This window comes from Neovison vison, chromosome 1 (genome assembly GCF_020171115.1).
Source record: "Neovison vison isolate M4711 chromosome 1, ASM_NN_V1, whole genome shotgun sequence".
Classification (NCBI taxonomy): Eukaryota; Metazoa; Chordata; class Mammalia; order Carnivora; family Mustelidae; genus Neogale; species Neogale vison.
Window position 1 is genome coordinate 229,950,747 of NC_058091.1, and position 18,253 is coordinate 229,968,999.

The 18,253-nt window shown below is 38.8% G+C and overlaps 1 protein-coding gene across 3 annotated transcripts in view; it reads right to left on the minus strand.

Moving 5' to 3' along the window:
• Positions 1-18,253, minus strand: part of GPBP1 (GC-rich promoter binding protein 1) — a 77,193-nt gene that overhangs the window by 41,855 nt on the left and 17,085 nt on the right. For all 3 annotated transcript variants that reach the window (XM_044224442.1, XM_044224435.1, XM_044224451.1), the window contains exon 3: positions 1,468-1,587. In XM_044224442.1, the coding sequence (XP_044080377.1) occupies positions 1,468-1,530 (63 nt within the window). In that variant the 5' untranslated portion in view covers positions 1,531-1,587. The remainder of the gene's footprint in view (positions 1-1,467; positions 1,588-18,253) is intronic.

The window sequence follows — 18,253 nt, forward strand, 5'->3', positions numbered from 1 at the left end:
GATCTCAGTTTAATCAATTTAAGTCACCATTTTCGAACAATTGCAAATCCCACTGCACAGGCTATAAAATGAGATATTTAATCATTTGACAGCATTCCAAAATGAGTTCTATGTAAAGAGTACAGAATAAGAAATGCATCCTGGATTCTAGTTTAGGCTCACAGTAATTCTATGAAAAACAGACAAGTCAATTAACCTTCCAGAGAATCCATCTGTACAAAATTATGGGCCAAAACTTGGGCCAATTTATTATGATCTGACAAGTCCTTACTGGGGAAGGACTTTCCAAATTATAAAAATTGTTCCCTTAAGAATTGCTTTTAAGGGTGCCTGGGTGGCTCAATGGGTCATGATCTCAGGGTCCTGGGATCGAGTCCCGCATCAGGCTCTCTGCTCAGCAGGGAGCCTGCTTCCTCCTCTCTCTCTCTGCCTCTCTGCCTACTTGTAATCTCTGTCAAATAATAAAATCTTTAAAAAAAAAAAAAAAAGAGCTGCTTTTAACAAGCCTTTTCTTAAGAACTGCCTATACCCCCAAAAGATCCTAAATGAACTCTTTAGCATGGTAAAGCATGATTAACAGGTAAACAGATTAGGACACCTGGGTGGCTCAGTCAATTAAACTGCTGCCTTCGGCTCAGGTCATGATCAGAGAGCCCTGGGATCAAGTCCCGCACCCGGCTCCTTGCTCAGTGGAGAGCCTGCTTCTCTCTCCACCTCTGCCTGCCACCCTGCCTGCTTACGCACGCTCACTCGTGCTCTCGCTCTCTCTCTGAGAAATAAATAAATAAAGTCTATTAAAAAAAAAAAACAAAACAGGCAAACATAATCAAGATTCTCCCTTGATTCCTCTGCGCTATGGAAAAAAAAACTGGCTATTAAGCCAGTTACACTGAGTCTAACCAGTTCAAAGTCTCTCTGTCTTAGCAAGTCTTTAAGTGGAAGATAACTGCAATGCTTAACAAGTCTTACACAAACGACTGCTTTGATTTTCAAGTAAAATGAACATTTTTTAGATTACTGAGGACTGATTTATAACAATGTTGCAAAGTTTTCATCACTCTTGAAATTTTAGTGATGTGCCATTCAACATCTTATTTGTCTGAAAAAGAAATCTTCTGGGTAGAAGCAAAGACCTCAAAAACCCTTGGAATTTTCTTTTCATGTATTACCTACAGAACAGGAAGTAAACCAAGTTATCTAAGAATGGTATAAAGTTAAGATGCAATGTATCTAACAGGTTTGCCTTGGTTTTGCATTAAAATGTGTGGAACTCAGTACAGAAGACAACTGAAATAAATGGTACAGTATGGTGATGGAAAAAGTCACTTTTATAATAACTTAAATAACTTAGATGATAATACAAGAAAATTTTCTCCACAAAAATATTAAGGCTTCTTGTTTCAACTACATTTGTATACAAGAACAAATGAGAAGCAGACACAAAGACAAAAATACAAGAAAGAGTACCTTTGTTGATGATGGTGGAGTAGGAAAATTAAGCCAGGCTGGAGCAAAGTCATGCTGCGCCATTTAGGTCCAGTCTCTCCAACTCAGTGAAACAAGGCTTCAACACCTCATGGCAAGTCCCTGTCATATAAAAATGTAAAGAAATTAGACCTGGAGCTCCTTGCCAAAATTATCTTCTCATGCTCTATCTCTTCTAAATGACAATGATTTTACTACTCTGAGATTCCAATTATAATGAAATTCTAAAATAGGCAAAAACAGAACAAAAACTAAATCACTGGAGTGCACAAGGAGGGGAGAGGGCCTGTGGGCTAGGGGTATGAATGCAAAGGGAAGGTTATTCTTGAGGTAATGGGGTTTTATCTTGACTGTGGTTATCAAAATGTACACATCTGTCAAAAATCAAATTGCTGGGGCACCTGGGTGGCTCAATGGGTTAAGCCTCTGCCTTTGGCTCAGGTCATGATCTCAGGGTCCTGGGACTGAGCCCTGTGTCAGGTGTCAGGCTCTCTGCTCAGCAGGGAGCCTTCTTCCCCCGCCATCTGCCTGTCTCTCTGCCTACTGGTGCTCTCTCTGTCAAATACATAAATAAAACCTTTAAAAGTCAAAGTGCATACTTAATATTGGTTAATTTCACTACAAATAGTCTCAGTAAGCCTTATTTTTTTTTAATTACAATGGTTTCATCACAAATAGAGACATCAAGTTGTCTCCAGATGTGACAAATTAGGATGCACATTACACCATCTATAATGTATCCTCACCCCCACCCCAGATGGAACCTGAAATCTGATCTTTCACAAAGTTCAACACAGAGAAACAAATTAAAGGAAATCTGAGGGAAGTAATCCAGCAAATCCATATATATCAGAGGATACTTGACAGATGAAATGATCGTTTTTTTCCCCCTCAACAAATAAATGGCTTTCAATACGCAGATCAAACACACGTGGGCCTTACAGAGATCCTTACTCCAATCAACCATCCTTTAGAAAATGAAAATTAGGAAACAATCAAAAATTTAAACATGAACAGAACACTTAATGACATTAAGAAATTATTACTGATTTTAGATGTGACAATGGGAGTGTGATGGTAGTAAATAAAAGACTGAAGCCTTTACAATTAAATTACACTGATATATCTGGAATCTGTTTTAAAAACCAGATAATGCTAAATGGGGATAACTGAAAAAAGGCTGCACATGTTATAAATGATAGATAGTACAAGGAGATATGTAAATACACTTTTCTCTAGTTACATATATGTCTGAAAATTTCCATAATGAAAAGGTTCATTGTTTTTTAATTATAATCATCACAATGGGTATCAAATATTTTAGGCACTAGAGCTTTTCTGCATTCTAAATTTAACTTTTTGGGAACTTCTATCAACTACATCAGTAAGTTTCAAATTTCCAGCCCAATCTTAAACAGCAACTTCATAGAAGTTTTTTGGTTTTTTGCTTTTTTTTTTTTAAAGTAAGGCAGAAGCCAACTGAACAACTATACTCATTTTTTTTTTTTTAAGATTTTATTTATTTGAGAGAGAAAGTACAACCACGGGGAGCAGCTGGCAGAGGGAGAGGGGGAAGCAGGCTCCCGCCGAGAAAGAAGCCCAATGTGAGGCTTGATCCCAGGACCCAGATCAAGACCCAAGCAAGAGGCAGATACCTAACTACTAAGCCACCCAGGCGCCCCAACAGTATTCAATACAAAGCTTAAGACTATCAGTCAGTGAAAGAATCAAATTTTCTGTGCATCATCATGTCTGAGTTTATTAGTAACAAATGTTTTATATTTACAACTGCATAATCTCAAAAGTGAAATTTTTAAAAAACAAAATAATGCCATTGTTAATCTTCCCTTTTCCAAATTCTTTATTTTTATTTTAAAGATTTTATTTATTTGACACAGAGAGACACAGCGAGAGAGGGAACACAAGCAGGGGGAGTAGGAGAGGGAGAAGCAGGCTTCCTGGTAAGCAGGTCCTCCATCCCAGGACCCTGCATCATGACCCAAGCCCAAGGCAGACCCTTAACAACTGAGCCACCCAGGCGCCCCTCAAATATTTTCTATGACACAATCCTTTAACATCCTACCAACTTGCTAAAATACTTCCAAGAAAAATTCTCAAATATTATAGAAATATTCTATTTATACTACCCCAAACCACAGAGATCTATTTAACAAAAGGTTAAAAGAATGGCCAGATACAAAAGGTTAACACGGTAATGAAAATGTTTAAATGGTATATAAGCTTATATGAGCCACGAGCAGAAGGTGGGAAAACCTTGATACAATCTGAGTAACCTGAGACAACCAATTCCAGTAATACATTTATGAGACAAATGTTGAGTGTACCCAATTAAAATAAACCACATAAAAATTCAGGCACGCTATAAGCTCTAATTCTACTACCATCTTACACTACATTTTGAAATCTTCAGAAATTAAAATGGAAACTAAATGTTATTTTCATTATCTTTTGACATGAAGTTACTAAGCTCCTTTGCGATGTATGTAATAGGATGTCACTCTTCAACAAATTTTTGTTGGAAACTCTTAAAATAAGTTTCAATAACTAAATGGAAATGGAAAACCATTTTTACAGTTTGTACGAAATAAAAAGACAGACATTGACGAGATTCTAAAAGTTTATCACTTAAACAACAGTCAAGTGATAACTTATAAACTAAAAACAATCCTAGGGTCAAATCACTAATATTACCTATGCATTTCTGCAATGTCTTTAGAATTTTTAATTTTAGTTTTGAAAAAATAAAGTATGAAAACCTAATGGGAAAAGTTTTCATGTTCTGAAAAAAAGTAAAGAACATATTAGCTAATATTAAGCCATCTATAGTGTGAAGAAATCACCATAGGGCACCCCAAAATATGATACTTTAATGTAAGAACAGTTTTGAGCAGAAGGCATTTTAATTCCTGCAATTCCTTATCTATCGAAAAGCAGAGCCTCCAGAAAGAATTTATCAGTCTCCTCCCCTGAAGCAACTTCCCTACCAATACACACAGAATCAGCACCACACCCAGACACTGCCACAAATGATCATTTCTCCCATCAACTCTTCTAAGGGCCCATTTACCTGTATCTTTCCAAAAAGTCATCTGTTTTTCCATGAAGTGCCCTTCCCTGCCCCCCATGTAATCAGGTAAAGAGTTGGCAAATTCTAACCACCCCTGAGTTACTGGGAGGTAGGAGAACACTCTTACTTCCATTTGTTTTTTCTTGTTTAATCTTTCGTCAGTGTAATTTACAGGGCCCCAAGCCGGGGAATCTAGAAGGATAGAAGAAATTTTACCCCTTACCTGTATAAAGCCAAGTTAAACTTTGAAAAGTACCACCCTATCACTTTCTTTTAACTACAATTGGTGCCAACCATATTCTATCCTCCTTTCCCTCTCTAATATTAGGAGCAGAACTGTGCCCCTCCCAACACACAAATTCATACATCCAGGTGGCAACTGCCCCACCTCTGAACAGAACCATATATGGAGATAAAGGCTTTAATGAGATGATAAACTTAAATGAGGTTGTCAGGAAGGGCCCCATTCCAATCCTGTGTCCTTGTAGGAGAAGGAAATTGGAACACATTGAGACACCAAGACTGCACAAAAAAGAGACCACGTGAAGAGGCAGCAAGAAGGTGGCCATCTGTAAGCTAAGGAGAGAAGTCTCAGAGGAAGCCAACCATGCTGTCATCTTGATCTCAGAATCTGAGCTTCCAAAACTATGACAAAATCAATCTACTTAACCCAGTCAGTTTGCAGTATTTCCTTACGGCTTCCCTAGCAAACGTTAAAACAAAACAGAAGGCCCAAAACTGTGTGACCTCTCCTAAGCCCCGCATCAACCCAGACTTAATACCTAATCTGATTACACTTTAAGACCCTCCCAAAAAAGGGGGCACATGAGTGGTTCAGATGGTTAAGCATCTGCCTTCCGCTAAGATCATGATCCCAGGGTCCTCTGATCCAGACTCATGTCCAGCTCCCTGCTCAGCAGGGAGTCTAATGATTCTTCCTCTCCCTCTGCCCCTCCCCTACCACTCCCTCACAAGCTCGCTCGCTCTCAAACAAATATTAAAAAAACAAAAACAAAAACAAAAACCACAACCCTCTCAAAAATGAAATCTTAACTGGTCAGTCTGTAATTTCCTGGTCAGCAGTAGTGAGGTAATCACCTGATAGACCCCCTCCACCATTTCCCAATGAAAGATGAGGTAATCAATCCACTTCTTCCTTGTCCCTGGCCCCTTCTGCCTCCAATGCGTACCGCTCCTTGGAGCTCCTTTCTATTTGACAGACAGGATGCTGCCCCATTCATAAAACATTGAATAAAATCAATTTGATCTTTAAATTTACTCGAATTGTTTTTTAACACAGACTAATACAAACAAGAATATTAGAAATACACTCATCAAAAATTTGTATGTATCAAAAAAAATTTGTATGTATCAAAGGGGACTTACAGGAGACTGCCAGGAAGGGGGGGTGCAAATTAGCAGTCCTATTAACGGTAACTCCAGGTTATTAGGAATCTTCCACCAGATTCTGTTATAAGGTCTGATGTTACCATATGGACATAAACAGTGAAGATTTTAATTGCTGATAGCATGAAAATCCTAATTTCAATCTCAATCTATTTACAACCCATTCATGAATAAATGCTTGAAGTCTAAAACATCAACTATAAGAAAATTCCTAAGGGGAAAACTGGTTCTGAAAAATACTGTACATGTGCACTGTACAAGTGCATGTGCCTCACTTAAAAAAAAAAAATCAGTGGTAACTAAAAATCCAAAACAGAGTTCTTCAGATTGAAAAATGCACTTTGGGACGCCTGGGTGGCTCAGTTGGTTAAGTGGCTGCCTTCGGCTCAGGTAATGATTCCGGCCTCCTGGGATAAAGTCCCACAATGGGCTCCTTGCTCAGCAGGAAGCCTGCTTCTCCCTCTGCCTCTGCCTGCCACTCTGTCTGCTATGCTTGCTCTCTCCCTCTCTCTCTCTCTGACAAATAAATAAAATCTTTAAAAAAAGAAAAAAGAAAAATGCACTTTGGCAAAAAGTACACAAATAGTAAGGTATTTCTCATTTCCTATAATGTTTTTATTTCTGAAGCCACGAAGTTTGTGAAAAGCGTTTTCAATGAGAAACTCAAATTTCATCAGAATGAACATCAAACATATTTATAATGGTTTACATTTCAGATATCAAAAACTTTAAAAAATCACAAAGCCCGTCAAAAACATACATCATCAACCAATAGGTTAAGGCATTTTAACTAATTAAGGCAGATTTTTATGAAAGAACAGGCTTCACAGTCCAATGGTCCTGGATTCAAACCAACTCAACCAGTTACTAGGCTGGATGACTTTGACAAGTTAACATCAGACTCTCTTCTCTTCACTAAAATTTAGAAACTACTTACCTTTCAACTTGAAAACTATTAAAGTTCTAAAAAGACAACTACCCTTGCTTGCCAAATCATCTACATAAAATCCTTTAAAAAGGTTGTTTTTCATTTAGCCAAACTGCTCAAAATCCTTCAAAAGTAAGAACCGGAAGACAACTATTCAAATTCAACTTCAGTTCTCTTGAAAGTAAGACTGTGAAATGCTCCTTTCATGTAAGCGTAGTCTAATGTATTAATAAATGATTTCATTTAAAAAGTGGGTCTTCCTCTTCCTGATTCAGGACTAAAGCCATTTACATAAGGAAACACAAGAGGGTTCCAGACTGTTAAAAGTCAGAGCAAGGAGGGGCGCCTGGCTGGCTCAGTGGGTTAAGCCGCTGCCTTCAGCTCAGGTCATGATCTCAGGGTCCTGGGATCGAGTCCCGCATCGGGCTCTCTGCTCGGCAGGGAGCCTGCTTCCTCCTCTCTCTCTCTGCCTGCCTCTCTGCCTACTTGTAATCTCTCTCTGTCAAATAAATAAATAAAATCTTTAAAAAAAAAAAAAAAAAGTCAGAGCAAGGATGAAAGGGTATCAACATCTGGGAGTGGCCCAGCACAAGATGTCAGTGTCAAAGCAAGGTAAGAAAGGGTATTCAGGCAGAGGGACAGCCAGGGATGGGGCACTGAGCCCAAAAGAGTGAGAAAGGCATCCACAGGGGGATAGGGAGAACCAATGAGAAGAGTCAAGATGCTAAGCAGGGAGAGATGGGTGTCCACACGTGATGGTGGCAGTGGCTACAACAGAACATCATTATATACAGGGGAAATAATCAAGTAAGTATTTAGAATAATGAAAGCTAAGTTTCATTCTGTCAAAGAACACAGTAGGAACAAAAAGGGTGAAAACCAGAGCGAATTTTGTGGTATTGTACTCTATCAGTAAGATTAATGATTAATTCACAATCATATATTAATAATTAAAATACTTACATTCACATATACCACACAAAAGTAGTATTTATTTATGTATATATACCTCTCCCAACTCCACAATGAGAGGGTATGAGCATAGTGACTCCAATAAATAAGCATACATAACACAGAATCTTGGCTTTTTTTAAGATTTTATTTATTTTAGAGAGCAAATGCACACACACAAACAGGGGGAGTGGCAGGTGGAGGAAGAGAAGCAGGATCCCCACGGAGAAGGGAGCCTGATGAGGGGCTCCATCCCAGGACCCTCGGATCATGACCAGAGCTGAAGGCAGACACTTAACTGACTTGAGCCAACCAGGAGCCCCTCGGATCTTGACTTCGAAAAAATTTCCACTAAACCAAAATCAGGGCTTTGAAAAATTCAAATAAGCCTAGAATATTTTATCTTACCGAAAAGCAAGGAAATGTCCAAATAATGATTATGAGGTATCAAAAGGGCATAGAAACCAGCTTGAATGAGTTGCCCATCAAATCAGGCACAATCTAAGCATTAAAAATGAGAAAACCCAAGTTTAGGCCCTTAACACAAAATAGTGAAAGAAGGAACTCCAAAGAGCCTACCCCCTTCACTGTAACAGTAAAACTCAAGCAAAATCTGTCAGAATTAGCTCTGTCAGAACTCTGAAACAGCAATCAAGCACAACAAACCCAGAAAACAAAACTTTAAAATGGTAGGAAAGCTTTGTAGCATTTTTACTTGCCCTTGAGCCCCACCTCTCCTGGGCACAGTGGAGGTCCAAAAAGCCAGTGTGGCACCCGCGTCTCTGTTTCTGGAGTGAGCCCTGTAGAACTTTTTCTTACAGAATTATGTTTGTCTGTATAAAACCTGTCTGGGGGCTACCTAAGGAACAGCAAGAGGTACTGTTTTACCTAACATAGAAGGAAAAGCTGCTATGATAAAGGCATTTTCCTTCAAAATTGTCTAAGGTGCATGAACCTCCTCCACTTCCCTGGGACAAAGGTTTATAACTGAGTGAACAAGAGCACACCCAAAGCATGGAAAGAAAGGCCAGGAGACAATTTTCTTTGGGAAATTATGACACTGCAAAGAACTCCCTTCTAACAGGAGGCTTAGAAAACCACACATAGGGGCGCCTGGGTGGCTCAGTGGGTTAAGCCGCTGCCTTTGGCTCAGGTCATGATCTCAGGGTCCTCGGATCGAGTCCCCTGTCGGACTCTCTGCTCAGCGGAGAGCCTGCTTCCCTCTCTCTCTCTTTCTCTCTCTGCCTGCCTCTCTGCCTACTTGTGATCCTGATCACAAACTACTTTAGATCCTGATGATAAACTTTTATATTTTGTTCATCATGGATTTTTGCATTAACTTTTAAATTTTACTAAAATATTATCTGAAAAAACCAACAAAAAACACTAAGCTAGGGCGCCTGGGTGGCTCAGTGGGTTAAGCCGCTGCCTTCGGCTCAGGTTGTGATCTCAGGGTCCTGGGATCGAGTCCCACATCGGGCTCTCTGCTCAGCAGGGAGCCTGCTTTTCTCTCTCTCTCTCTGCCTGCCTCTCCATCTACTTGTGATTTCTCTCTGTCAAATAAATAAATAAAATCTTAAAAAAAAAAAAAAAAAAAAACACTAAGCTAAGGGACTACAAGCTAAGGGACAGGGACTTCAAAGACTACCCAAGACAAAGAACACAGACTTTACAAAAATAGTTTCAAAAAGTCACTGAACAAACATGCAACTACAAACCCACAGGAAGCAAACCCTGAGGATAGGGAGAAAACATTTGGTTCCCACAGTCTCTAAATTACAATATTAAAAATGCTCAGTTTTCTACAAAAAAATTACAAAGCATTCAAAGAAATATGAAGTATGACCCACTAATGGGAGAGGGATTGAAATTATGAAACAGTCTCTCTAATGAAACACAGACATCAACTGTCCTAAAGACAAAGAGCTAAAGGAACAAAAAGCAATGTCTCAGAAAACAAAATATAAATAAAGATAGAAAGGAACCAAACAAATTCTTGCACCAAAAAGTATAATAAGTGAAATAAAAATTTCACTATGACAGCTGCAGTGGAAGACCCTGAGCCAACAGAAGGAACAATCACATTAAGTGGAAGATAGGTCAATTAGAGTTATCAGCCTGGGGCAGGAAGGGAAAAAAAAACTACAGAGTCAAACCTCAATTTTGACCTCAAACCTTCTAGTTGTATTCTTCTTTCCAGCTTGTCTCTTGGTTCAGTTGAAAGACCTGAGGGCAAACCCAGAAGGGAACAGAAACTACCCTCTCAGGCAATAAGGACTATTCTGAGCTAGCAAGTCACCTCTGTCAGTGAACGACTCCCAGACAGTGATCAATTTGACCTTCACTGCCTACCTACCTGCACGTACCCACTCATCTTTGCTGCACATTTTTCTTATATAAACCTGGAAGTATTTTTGGCTTTTTGGAGACAGTCTTTGAGTCGCTAGTCCACAGTCTTCCTGGTGTGGGCCTCACTGAAATAAATCCCTTCGTTTCATCACTATTCGTATCTGCCTTTGGATTCTGTCAGCAGCAACTAGGTGAATCTAGTCTGTTTGGGACCCCCGAACACAGATGTTCTTGCACCTCTGCACCCCAGCAGAGCAAAAGACCTGTGGGACATCATCAAGCATACCAACATACACATAGTGAAAGTATATAACATATACATACTACCTATTAAAATTTCAACATCTTTTTTTGCACAGAGAAGCCATTCTCAAATTCATTTGCAACTGCAAGGGATCTCAAACATCCAAAAGAATACTAAGGAAAATAAAGTTACAAGACTCACATTTCTGTGTTTCAAAACTTAATACAAAGCTACAAAAAGAAAATCACAATGGCATAAGGACAGATACATAAACCAATGGGATGGAACTAAGAGTCCAGAAATAAAGTCATACATGTATGGTCAGTTAATTTTTTACCAAAGCACTAAGAGCATTTAATGGGGGAAAGAATGGTCTTTTCAACAAATGGTGCTGAGACAAATGGATATTCAATGGACTCCCATTCAGAACATATATGAAAATAAACTTCAAAATGAATCAAAGACCTAAGTATAAAAACTAAAACTACAAAGCTATCAGAAGAAAACATGGAGGCAAAGCTTCATGATCTTGGATTGAACAATAGATTTTTATATATGACACAATTAAAAAATTTTATTTAATAGAAAAAAATGGCCTTCATATAAATATAAACTTCTGTGGCAAAGGTATCCAGAAACTGAAAAGACAGATAAATGAATGAATGAAAAAAACTGCATAAAATATTTGCATATCGTATCTGATAAGGGTCTAGTACCAAAAATATATAAAGAACTCTTACAACTAAACAACAAAGACAAACATCCGGATTTTAAAGTGGGCAAAGGACGTGACAGACATCTCCCGCACCTGCACCCCATCCCCGGTCACCACTAAAAAAGAACAAGGAAAAAAAACAGTATATAGCAAATACTGATGAAATTATGGGAGAAACTGGTACGCTTGTACATTGTTAGTGGGAAGGTAAATTGGTGCACACACAATTTGGAAAAGTTCAGTTAACTCATTAAAAAGTTAAATATATACCATATGACCCAGCAATACCATAAATATACATACATGGATATATATCCAAAGGAAGTGAAAATGGGTATTCAAGTATTTGTACACCAGTGTTTTTTTTTGTTTGTTTGTTTGTTTTTTAAAGATTTTATTTATTTATTTGAGAGAGAGCATGAGTGAGGAGAAGGGCAGAGGGAGAAGCAGACTCCCCGTGGAGCTGGGAGCCCGATGCGGGACTTGATCCCGGAACTCCGAGATCATGACCTGAGCCGAAGGCAGTCGTCCAACCAACTGAGCCACCCAGGCGTCCCTGTACACCAGTGTTTAATGCCAGATCTATTCACAATAACCAAGAGGAGGAAGTATACCAAATGTCCATCAATACATCAACAAATAAACAAAATGTGGTATAGATATATTTGTTATAAAGGAATGGTAAAGGGTTAACCTCAAAAACATGCTAAGGGAAAGAAACCAGACCAAAGATCACATATTGCACAATTCCAATTATATGAAAAATCCATGAGTAAATCCATAGAGATGAAAAGCAGACCGGTGTTTGCTAAGGATAGCAGAGAGAGAGAGGAATGGGGAGTTCTGCTAAATGGATACAGATTTTTCTTTTTCGGTGACAAAATATACTGGAATTTAATAAAGGTGGCTTGACACCAGTGTGAATGTACTAAATGTCACTGAATTGTATGTTTTAAAATGGTTAACTTCATGTAATATGACTTTCATTTCAATAAAAATAAAGAGTGCTGTGTTATAACCCCCAGAATCCAGATATAAAAGCGTACATACACTGAAAAGTTAAAGGAAGAGGTGGTTATTTATACAATTTCTAAGTACCTCCTACACCCCCAAGACAAAAAGAAAACCACTTATTACAATTTTGCAGTGAAATAGCCAGGCAAATACCCTGGGAAATCCTTAATGAACAAATCAAAGTGAACATCATTAGTTACAGAACAAACTGAAATCATGTGCCAAGTGACAGAACGCAATGAGCAAAGAGAGCACTGCTTTACTTCTGTAATATTCTAGCCAAAGATGCATAACCCAAAGCAGCACAGCCTGTCTGAACATGAGAAATGCCAACTAGAGAAACATTATACCACAATAACTGGCCCATAATCTTCATGCATCAGGTTATAAAGGGAAAGTCAGTTTTAAAAAATGATCAGTGTGTGTAACACAGGCTCATCCTAAATCTTTTGTGAGTCACATTTTATCTTTTGAAAACTATATGACATTTTGTTCCACTGAATTTTGTTTTCATTGCTGTAATACCATAATGAACCTCTATTAATATTCAGTATCGGGCTCTCTGCTCAGCAGGGAGCCTGATTCCCTCTCTCTCTCTCTGCCTGCCTCTCCATCTACTTGTGATTTCTGTCAAATAAATAAATAAAATCTTTTAAAAAGGGGGGGGGGGGCGCCTGGGTGGCTCAGTGGGTTAAGCCGCTGCCTTCGGCTCAGGTCATGATCTCAGGGTCCTGGGATCGAGTCCCGCATCGGGCTCTCTGCTCAGCAGGGAGCCTGCTTCCCTCTCTCTCTCTCTGCCTGCCTCTCCATCTACTTGTGATTTCTCTCTGTCAAATAAATAAATAAAATCTTTAAAAAAAAAAAATATTTAGTAGACATGGGGGCGCCTGCGTGGCTGTCGTTAAGCATCTGCCTTTGGCTCAGGTCATGATCCCAGGGTCCTGGGATCAAGCCCCACATCAAGCTCCCTGCCCAGTGGGAAGCCTGCTCCTCCCTCTCCCACTCCCCCTGTTTGTGTTCCCTCTCTCGCTGTGTAAATAAATAAATAAAAACCTTAAAAAAAAAAAAAGAGTATTTAGTAAACACATATTAACTGCTAAGGGATTTACAGACCTTCCTAATAAAAACTAGAAGAAGCCCATCCCCTGTAGATTCTGATTCCACAGGTCTTAAATAGGACCTAAAATTCTGCTGGTTTTTTTTTTTTTTTAAAAGATCTTATTTATTTATCTGATAGAGACACAGTGAGGGGGGAACACAAGCAGGGAGAGGGGCAGAGGGAGAAGCAGGCTTCCGCTGGGCAGGGAGCTCCATGAGGGGCTCCATCCCAGGACCCTAGGATCATGACCTGAGCCGAAGGTAGACGCTTAATGACTGAGCCACTCAGGTGCCCCTACAATTCTGTTTTAAACCAGCATTTAAAGTGATGATCATCAGGAAAGGTTGGTAAATACTGCAATAAACATCAATTTAAAAAATCCTTGCCTAAGGAAATGGCGTCTAAAGGAAAATATTCTTTTGTTTTTTTTTTTAAAGGAAAATATTCTATTGCTTGGCTAATTGTTTACAGTTTGGACCACGAAACAAGGTCCAGTATCTTCTGTTATCAATATACTTAAAATTACAGATTAGACAAATATAACATTGGGGCACCTGGGTGGCTCAGTCTGCCTTCTGCTCAAATCATGATCCCAGAGTGCTGGGATTGAGCCCCCAATCCGGCTCCCTGCCCAGCGGGAAGCCTGCCTCTCCCTCTCCTGTGTCCCCTCTCTCGCTGTGTCTCTCTCTGTCAAATAAATAAATAAAATCTTTAAAATATACATATATGTAACAGTAATAAATTCCTCAAGAAATCAAGAATATTACAAATTTCCATCCTTTAAGAAGTTTCATCTTCATGTTTAACCTGGAATTTTCTTAGACCATTTTCCTCCTCAGTTTGCCCTTTTAAAAAAAATATTTATTGGGACACCTGGATGGCTCAGCGGGTTAAGGCCTCTGCCTTCAGCTTGGGTCATATCTCAGGGTCCTGGGATCAAGCCTCACATGGGGCTCTCTGCTCAGCAGGGAGCCTGCTTCCTCCTCTCTCTCTCTGCCTGCCTCTCTGCCTACTTGTGATCTCTCTGTCAAATAAATAAAATCTTTAAAAAATATATATTTATTTATGGGGCACGTGGGTAGTTCAGTCATTAAGTGTCTGCCTTCTGCTCAGGTCATGGATCAAGCCCCACATCCTGCTCCCTGCTCAGCAGGAAGCCTGCTTCTCTCTCTACCATTACCCCTGCTTGTGCTCCCTCTCTAGCTGTCTCTCCCTCTGTGTATGTGTCAAATAAATAAATAGAATCTTTAAAAAATATGTATTTATTTGAGAGATAAACCATGGGAGCAAAAGCAAAAGCAAATGGGGGAGGGGCAGATGGAGAGAATCACAAGCAGACTCCCAGCTGAGTGCAGAACCTGACAAGAGGCTCAATCCCAGGACCCTAAGATCATGACCTGAGCCAAAATCAAGAGTGGGATGCTTAAACAACTGAGTCACACAGGTGCCCCCCTCAGTTTACCTCTTAAAATTGTTCAAAGTCTATCCATACTTTGCTTATCAAAATAAAAAAGGAGAACTGTGATAGTTAAACTGTTACATATAGAAATTGCTATGTTCAGCCTCCAAAAAGAATTTTATTTTTTCCCCTCCCCCCCAAACCTCCAAAAAGAATTTTAAAGAGAAAAAAGCATTACTGGAAAAAAGATGCTTCTGATTCTCAAGTTTCTAGACTACTAAGGTAAAATGTAAAATACACAAGGTAACTCAAGAGCTGTGAAACTTAATTTTCATATAAAATTCACTACCAAAAAATATAAACCCTACTCTATAAACAAATTTTTACTCAATAAGCTTCTCTTTCCTCATAAGACTGAACTAGGTTAAGTCATCCCTGGAATTTTTTCTAACTCAGCTTACGAGAGACCCTTTTTTTTATAAGGGTTGGTAACGGTACATTTTAATTAAGAATTATACTGCAGGGCGCCTGCGTGGCTCAGTGGATTAAGCCACTGCTTTCGGCTCAGGTCATGATCTCAGGGTCCTGGGATCAAGTCCCACGTCAGGCTCTCTGCTCAGCAGGGAGCCTGCTTCCCTCTCTCTCTGCCTGCCTCTCTGCCTACTTGTGATCTATGTCAAATAAGTAAATAAATAATCTTTAAAAAAAAGAATTATACTGCAAACAAATTGGGCTCAATTGGAATAAAACTGAATTCAAATAAATACATTTACCCAATAGCCGATGTGGTCAAAGCAAAGTGCTCAACAGTGAAGATTCTCAAAAGGCTCAAGAGGGCAGTCCCCCGAGGAACATTCTAGGGGAGTTAATAATTGTTAAAAAGAAAAAGAAAAAAGGTGCACCCTCAAATCCATTATCAGGGAAGTTGAGGAGTAAGCAAATTATTTACCTAAAGTATTTACTAAGAGAAAAATACCAAAGTTACAAGGGTTCAAAAGAGGTAAACGGATACACTTAAAAAAAGAACAAAAGATATACTGGGGTCAGCTTAAACATGTTCTCTGAAAAGAGGGCAGATTCACCAGAGATAAGTAATTTACCCCTAAGCTACACAGCCAGTAATGCCAAGACCTGAACAGAAAGAACTCGAGATCCTTCTGCCTCAAAAGTCACGTTCTTCTGTTCATGATCAGTATCTCTCATATGCTCGCACACAAATTACTGAACTCACTCTCCTGCTCTGCCCTACTCCCACCTCCAAACCCCATCACTGCCCCAAATATATTTCAGAAAGTAACCATTTCTTCAAGTTTCATTTTATTTTATAAACTTAGGAAGATTCTCCTTCCCATAAAGAAACATTTCTGGGGGCGCCTGGGTGGCTCAGTGGGTTAAAGCCTCTGCCTTCGGCTCAGGTCATGATCTCAGCGTCCTGGGATGGAGCCCCACATCGGGCTCTCTGCTCTGCAGGGAGCCTGCTTCCTCCTCTCTCTCTGCCTGCCTCTCTGCCTACTTGTGATCTGTCTGTCAAATAAATAAATATTAAAAAAAAAAAAAAGAAACATTTCTGATATATCTGTAGTCAAATGCTCTACCACTGAGCTATACCCCCATTTCTGATATATCTGTTTGCTGAATGACCGAATTCATCAACAAACATTTATGGAGCAGCTACTCTAAGCCAGCACTTTAATTCTCCTCCACAAGAATGTATACCATTATGAAGGAACAGAGGGAGAAAGAAAATGAATAAAGTAGCACAATTAGCTCATTTTTCCTGGTACCAGAAGTGGCAATTACAGGTTTAAAAAAAAAAAAAAAGCCACAATTAATGGTAAGGATCATCCTCAAACTACTAAAATGTGAAATACGGCAGACTAAATTATGATAATATCAAATTAATTCCATAATTGGTTACAGTACGCTGAAACTCCACATTAGATTTATTTAGAAAGAGCAGGAAAAATCCTGAATTTGAGGACTGAAAGGAACAGAAAATCACTAACAAAAGTTAACTGTAAGAAAGAGAAAATGTGGGAAAAAATTTTATTATCACAGAAGGGGGAAGGAAGGCCTTTCTAAGTCAACATACAAAACAAATGATAAAAATATACTTATATCACAATTGTAAGCACGAACACAAAAAGCATTCTACATGACAAAATTCACAACCAAGGTCAAAGAAAACAGCACGAGGGAAATGCTTATCACAAACAGCACATACAAAGGATTGACTTCCCTTCATATATCAAATGTTCCTACATATCAAGAGAACAAAACACTTTAAAAAATCATATAAAGAGTTGACAGAAAAGGGTCTTAAATATGAATACTTTCATTCTAATTCAAAAGAAAAAGGCAAAATGCCCAAGAAAAAAGTCTTGATACCACATTAATGCTAAACTGTTAAGTTGGTATACCTCTATGGAGAGCAATTTAACATAGCTCTCAAAATTACACTCAGAAATTCCACTTAGAAGAATGTACCCCAGGGAGGTTTAGGTGGCTCAGTCAGTTAAGCACCTGCCTTTGGCTCAAGTCGTGATCCCAGGGTCCTGGAATAGAATCCCACATCCGGCTCCTCACTCAGAGGGAGACTGCTTCTCTCTCTGCTTGTGCTGGTGCCTCTCTCTCTCTTTCTCTCACAAATAAGCAAATAAAATCTCTTAAAAACAAAAAAGAAAATGTACCCCACATTTACAAGGATATTAGTATTGTTTCAAACAGTACAAAAAAAAAAAAGAAAAAGAAAGAGAAAAGCAAGCACAGCGAAAGAGATCTGGTTAATTAGACAGTAAACCACCAATATAAAAAGAATACGGAAGCTTTACATATACAAATATGGAACAACCTTCTAAGATATGTCCTTAAGTAAAAAAGCTATAGAGCAAGGTGGACCTCATGTTACTACTTATGTTAAAAAGAATAAAATGTGCTTATATACATATAAAGTCTCTCCAGAAAAATACATAAACTTAAGAGTGAATTCTTCCGCTAAGAACTACAGCTGGGAAATAGGCATAAGGGGGTGACTATTTTCTAAAAACCCTGTACTTCTTGTAATTTCCACTGGGTACATGTATTCAAAGTAATTTTAAATACTCTTTACTCTGACTCAACTTTATCATTTCTTGAATCCTCTAACATTACCAATCTTTTTCTGAAGTACAACTAAAAGGCAGCATCCCAAAGGCAGCAAACAAGCTTCAACAAATGAATTTAGAAAATGTGCCTAACATTATGAACTAGTCATTTCAGAAACAGGTCAGAGACAGGATCCTTGATTCGAAATGAAAAATTTGGAAATTCAAGTACCTTATCTTTTTTATTATGAAGACAAAAGCTAAAATATATACTGAATACATAAACATGCATACACAAACACACACATGCTATTAACTAGGCAATTTGTTTAGGGCTTTGGCATAATCTCTTCAAAAAACAAAACAAAATAAACACCAGGTTTTTATAGAGGGGCACCTGGGTGGTTCAGTTGGTTAAGTGTTTGACTTTGGTTCAGGTCATGATCTCTCAGGTCTTGGGATCAAGCCCTCCATCAGGCCCCCAACTCAGT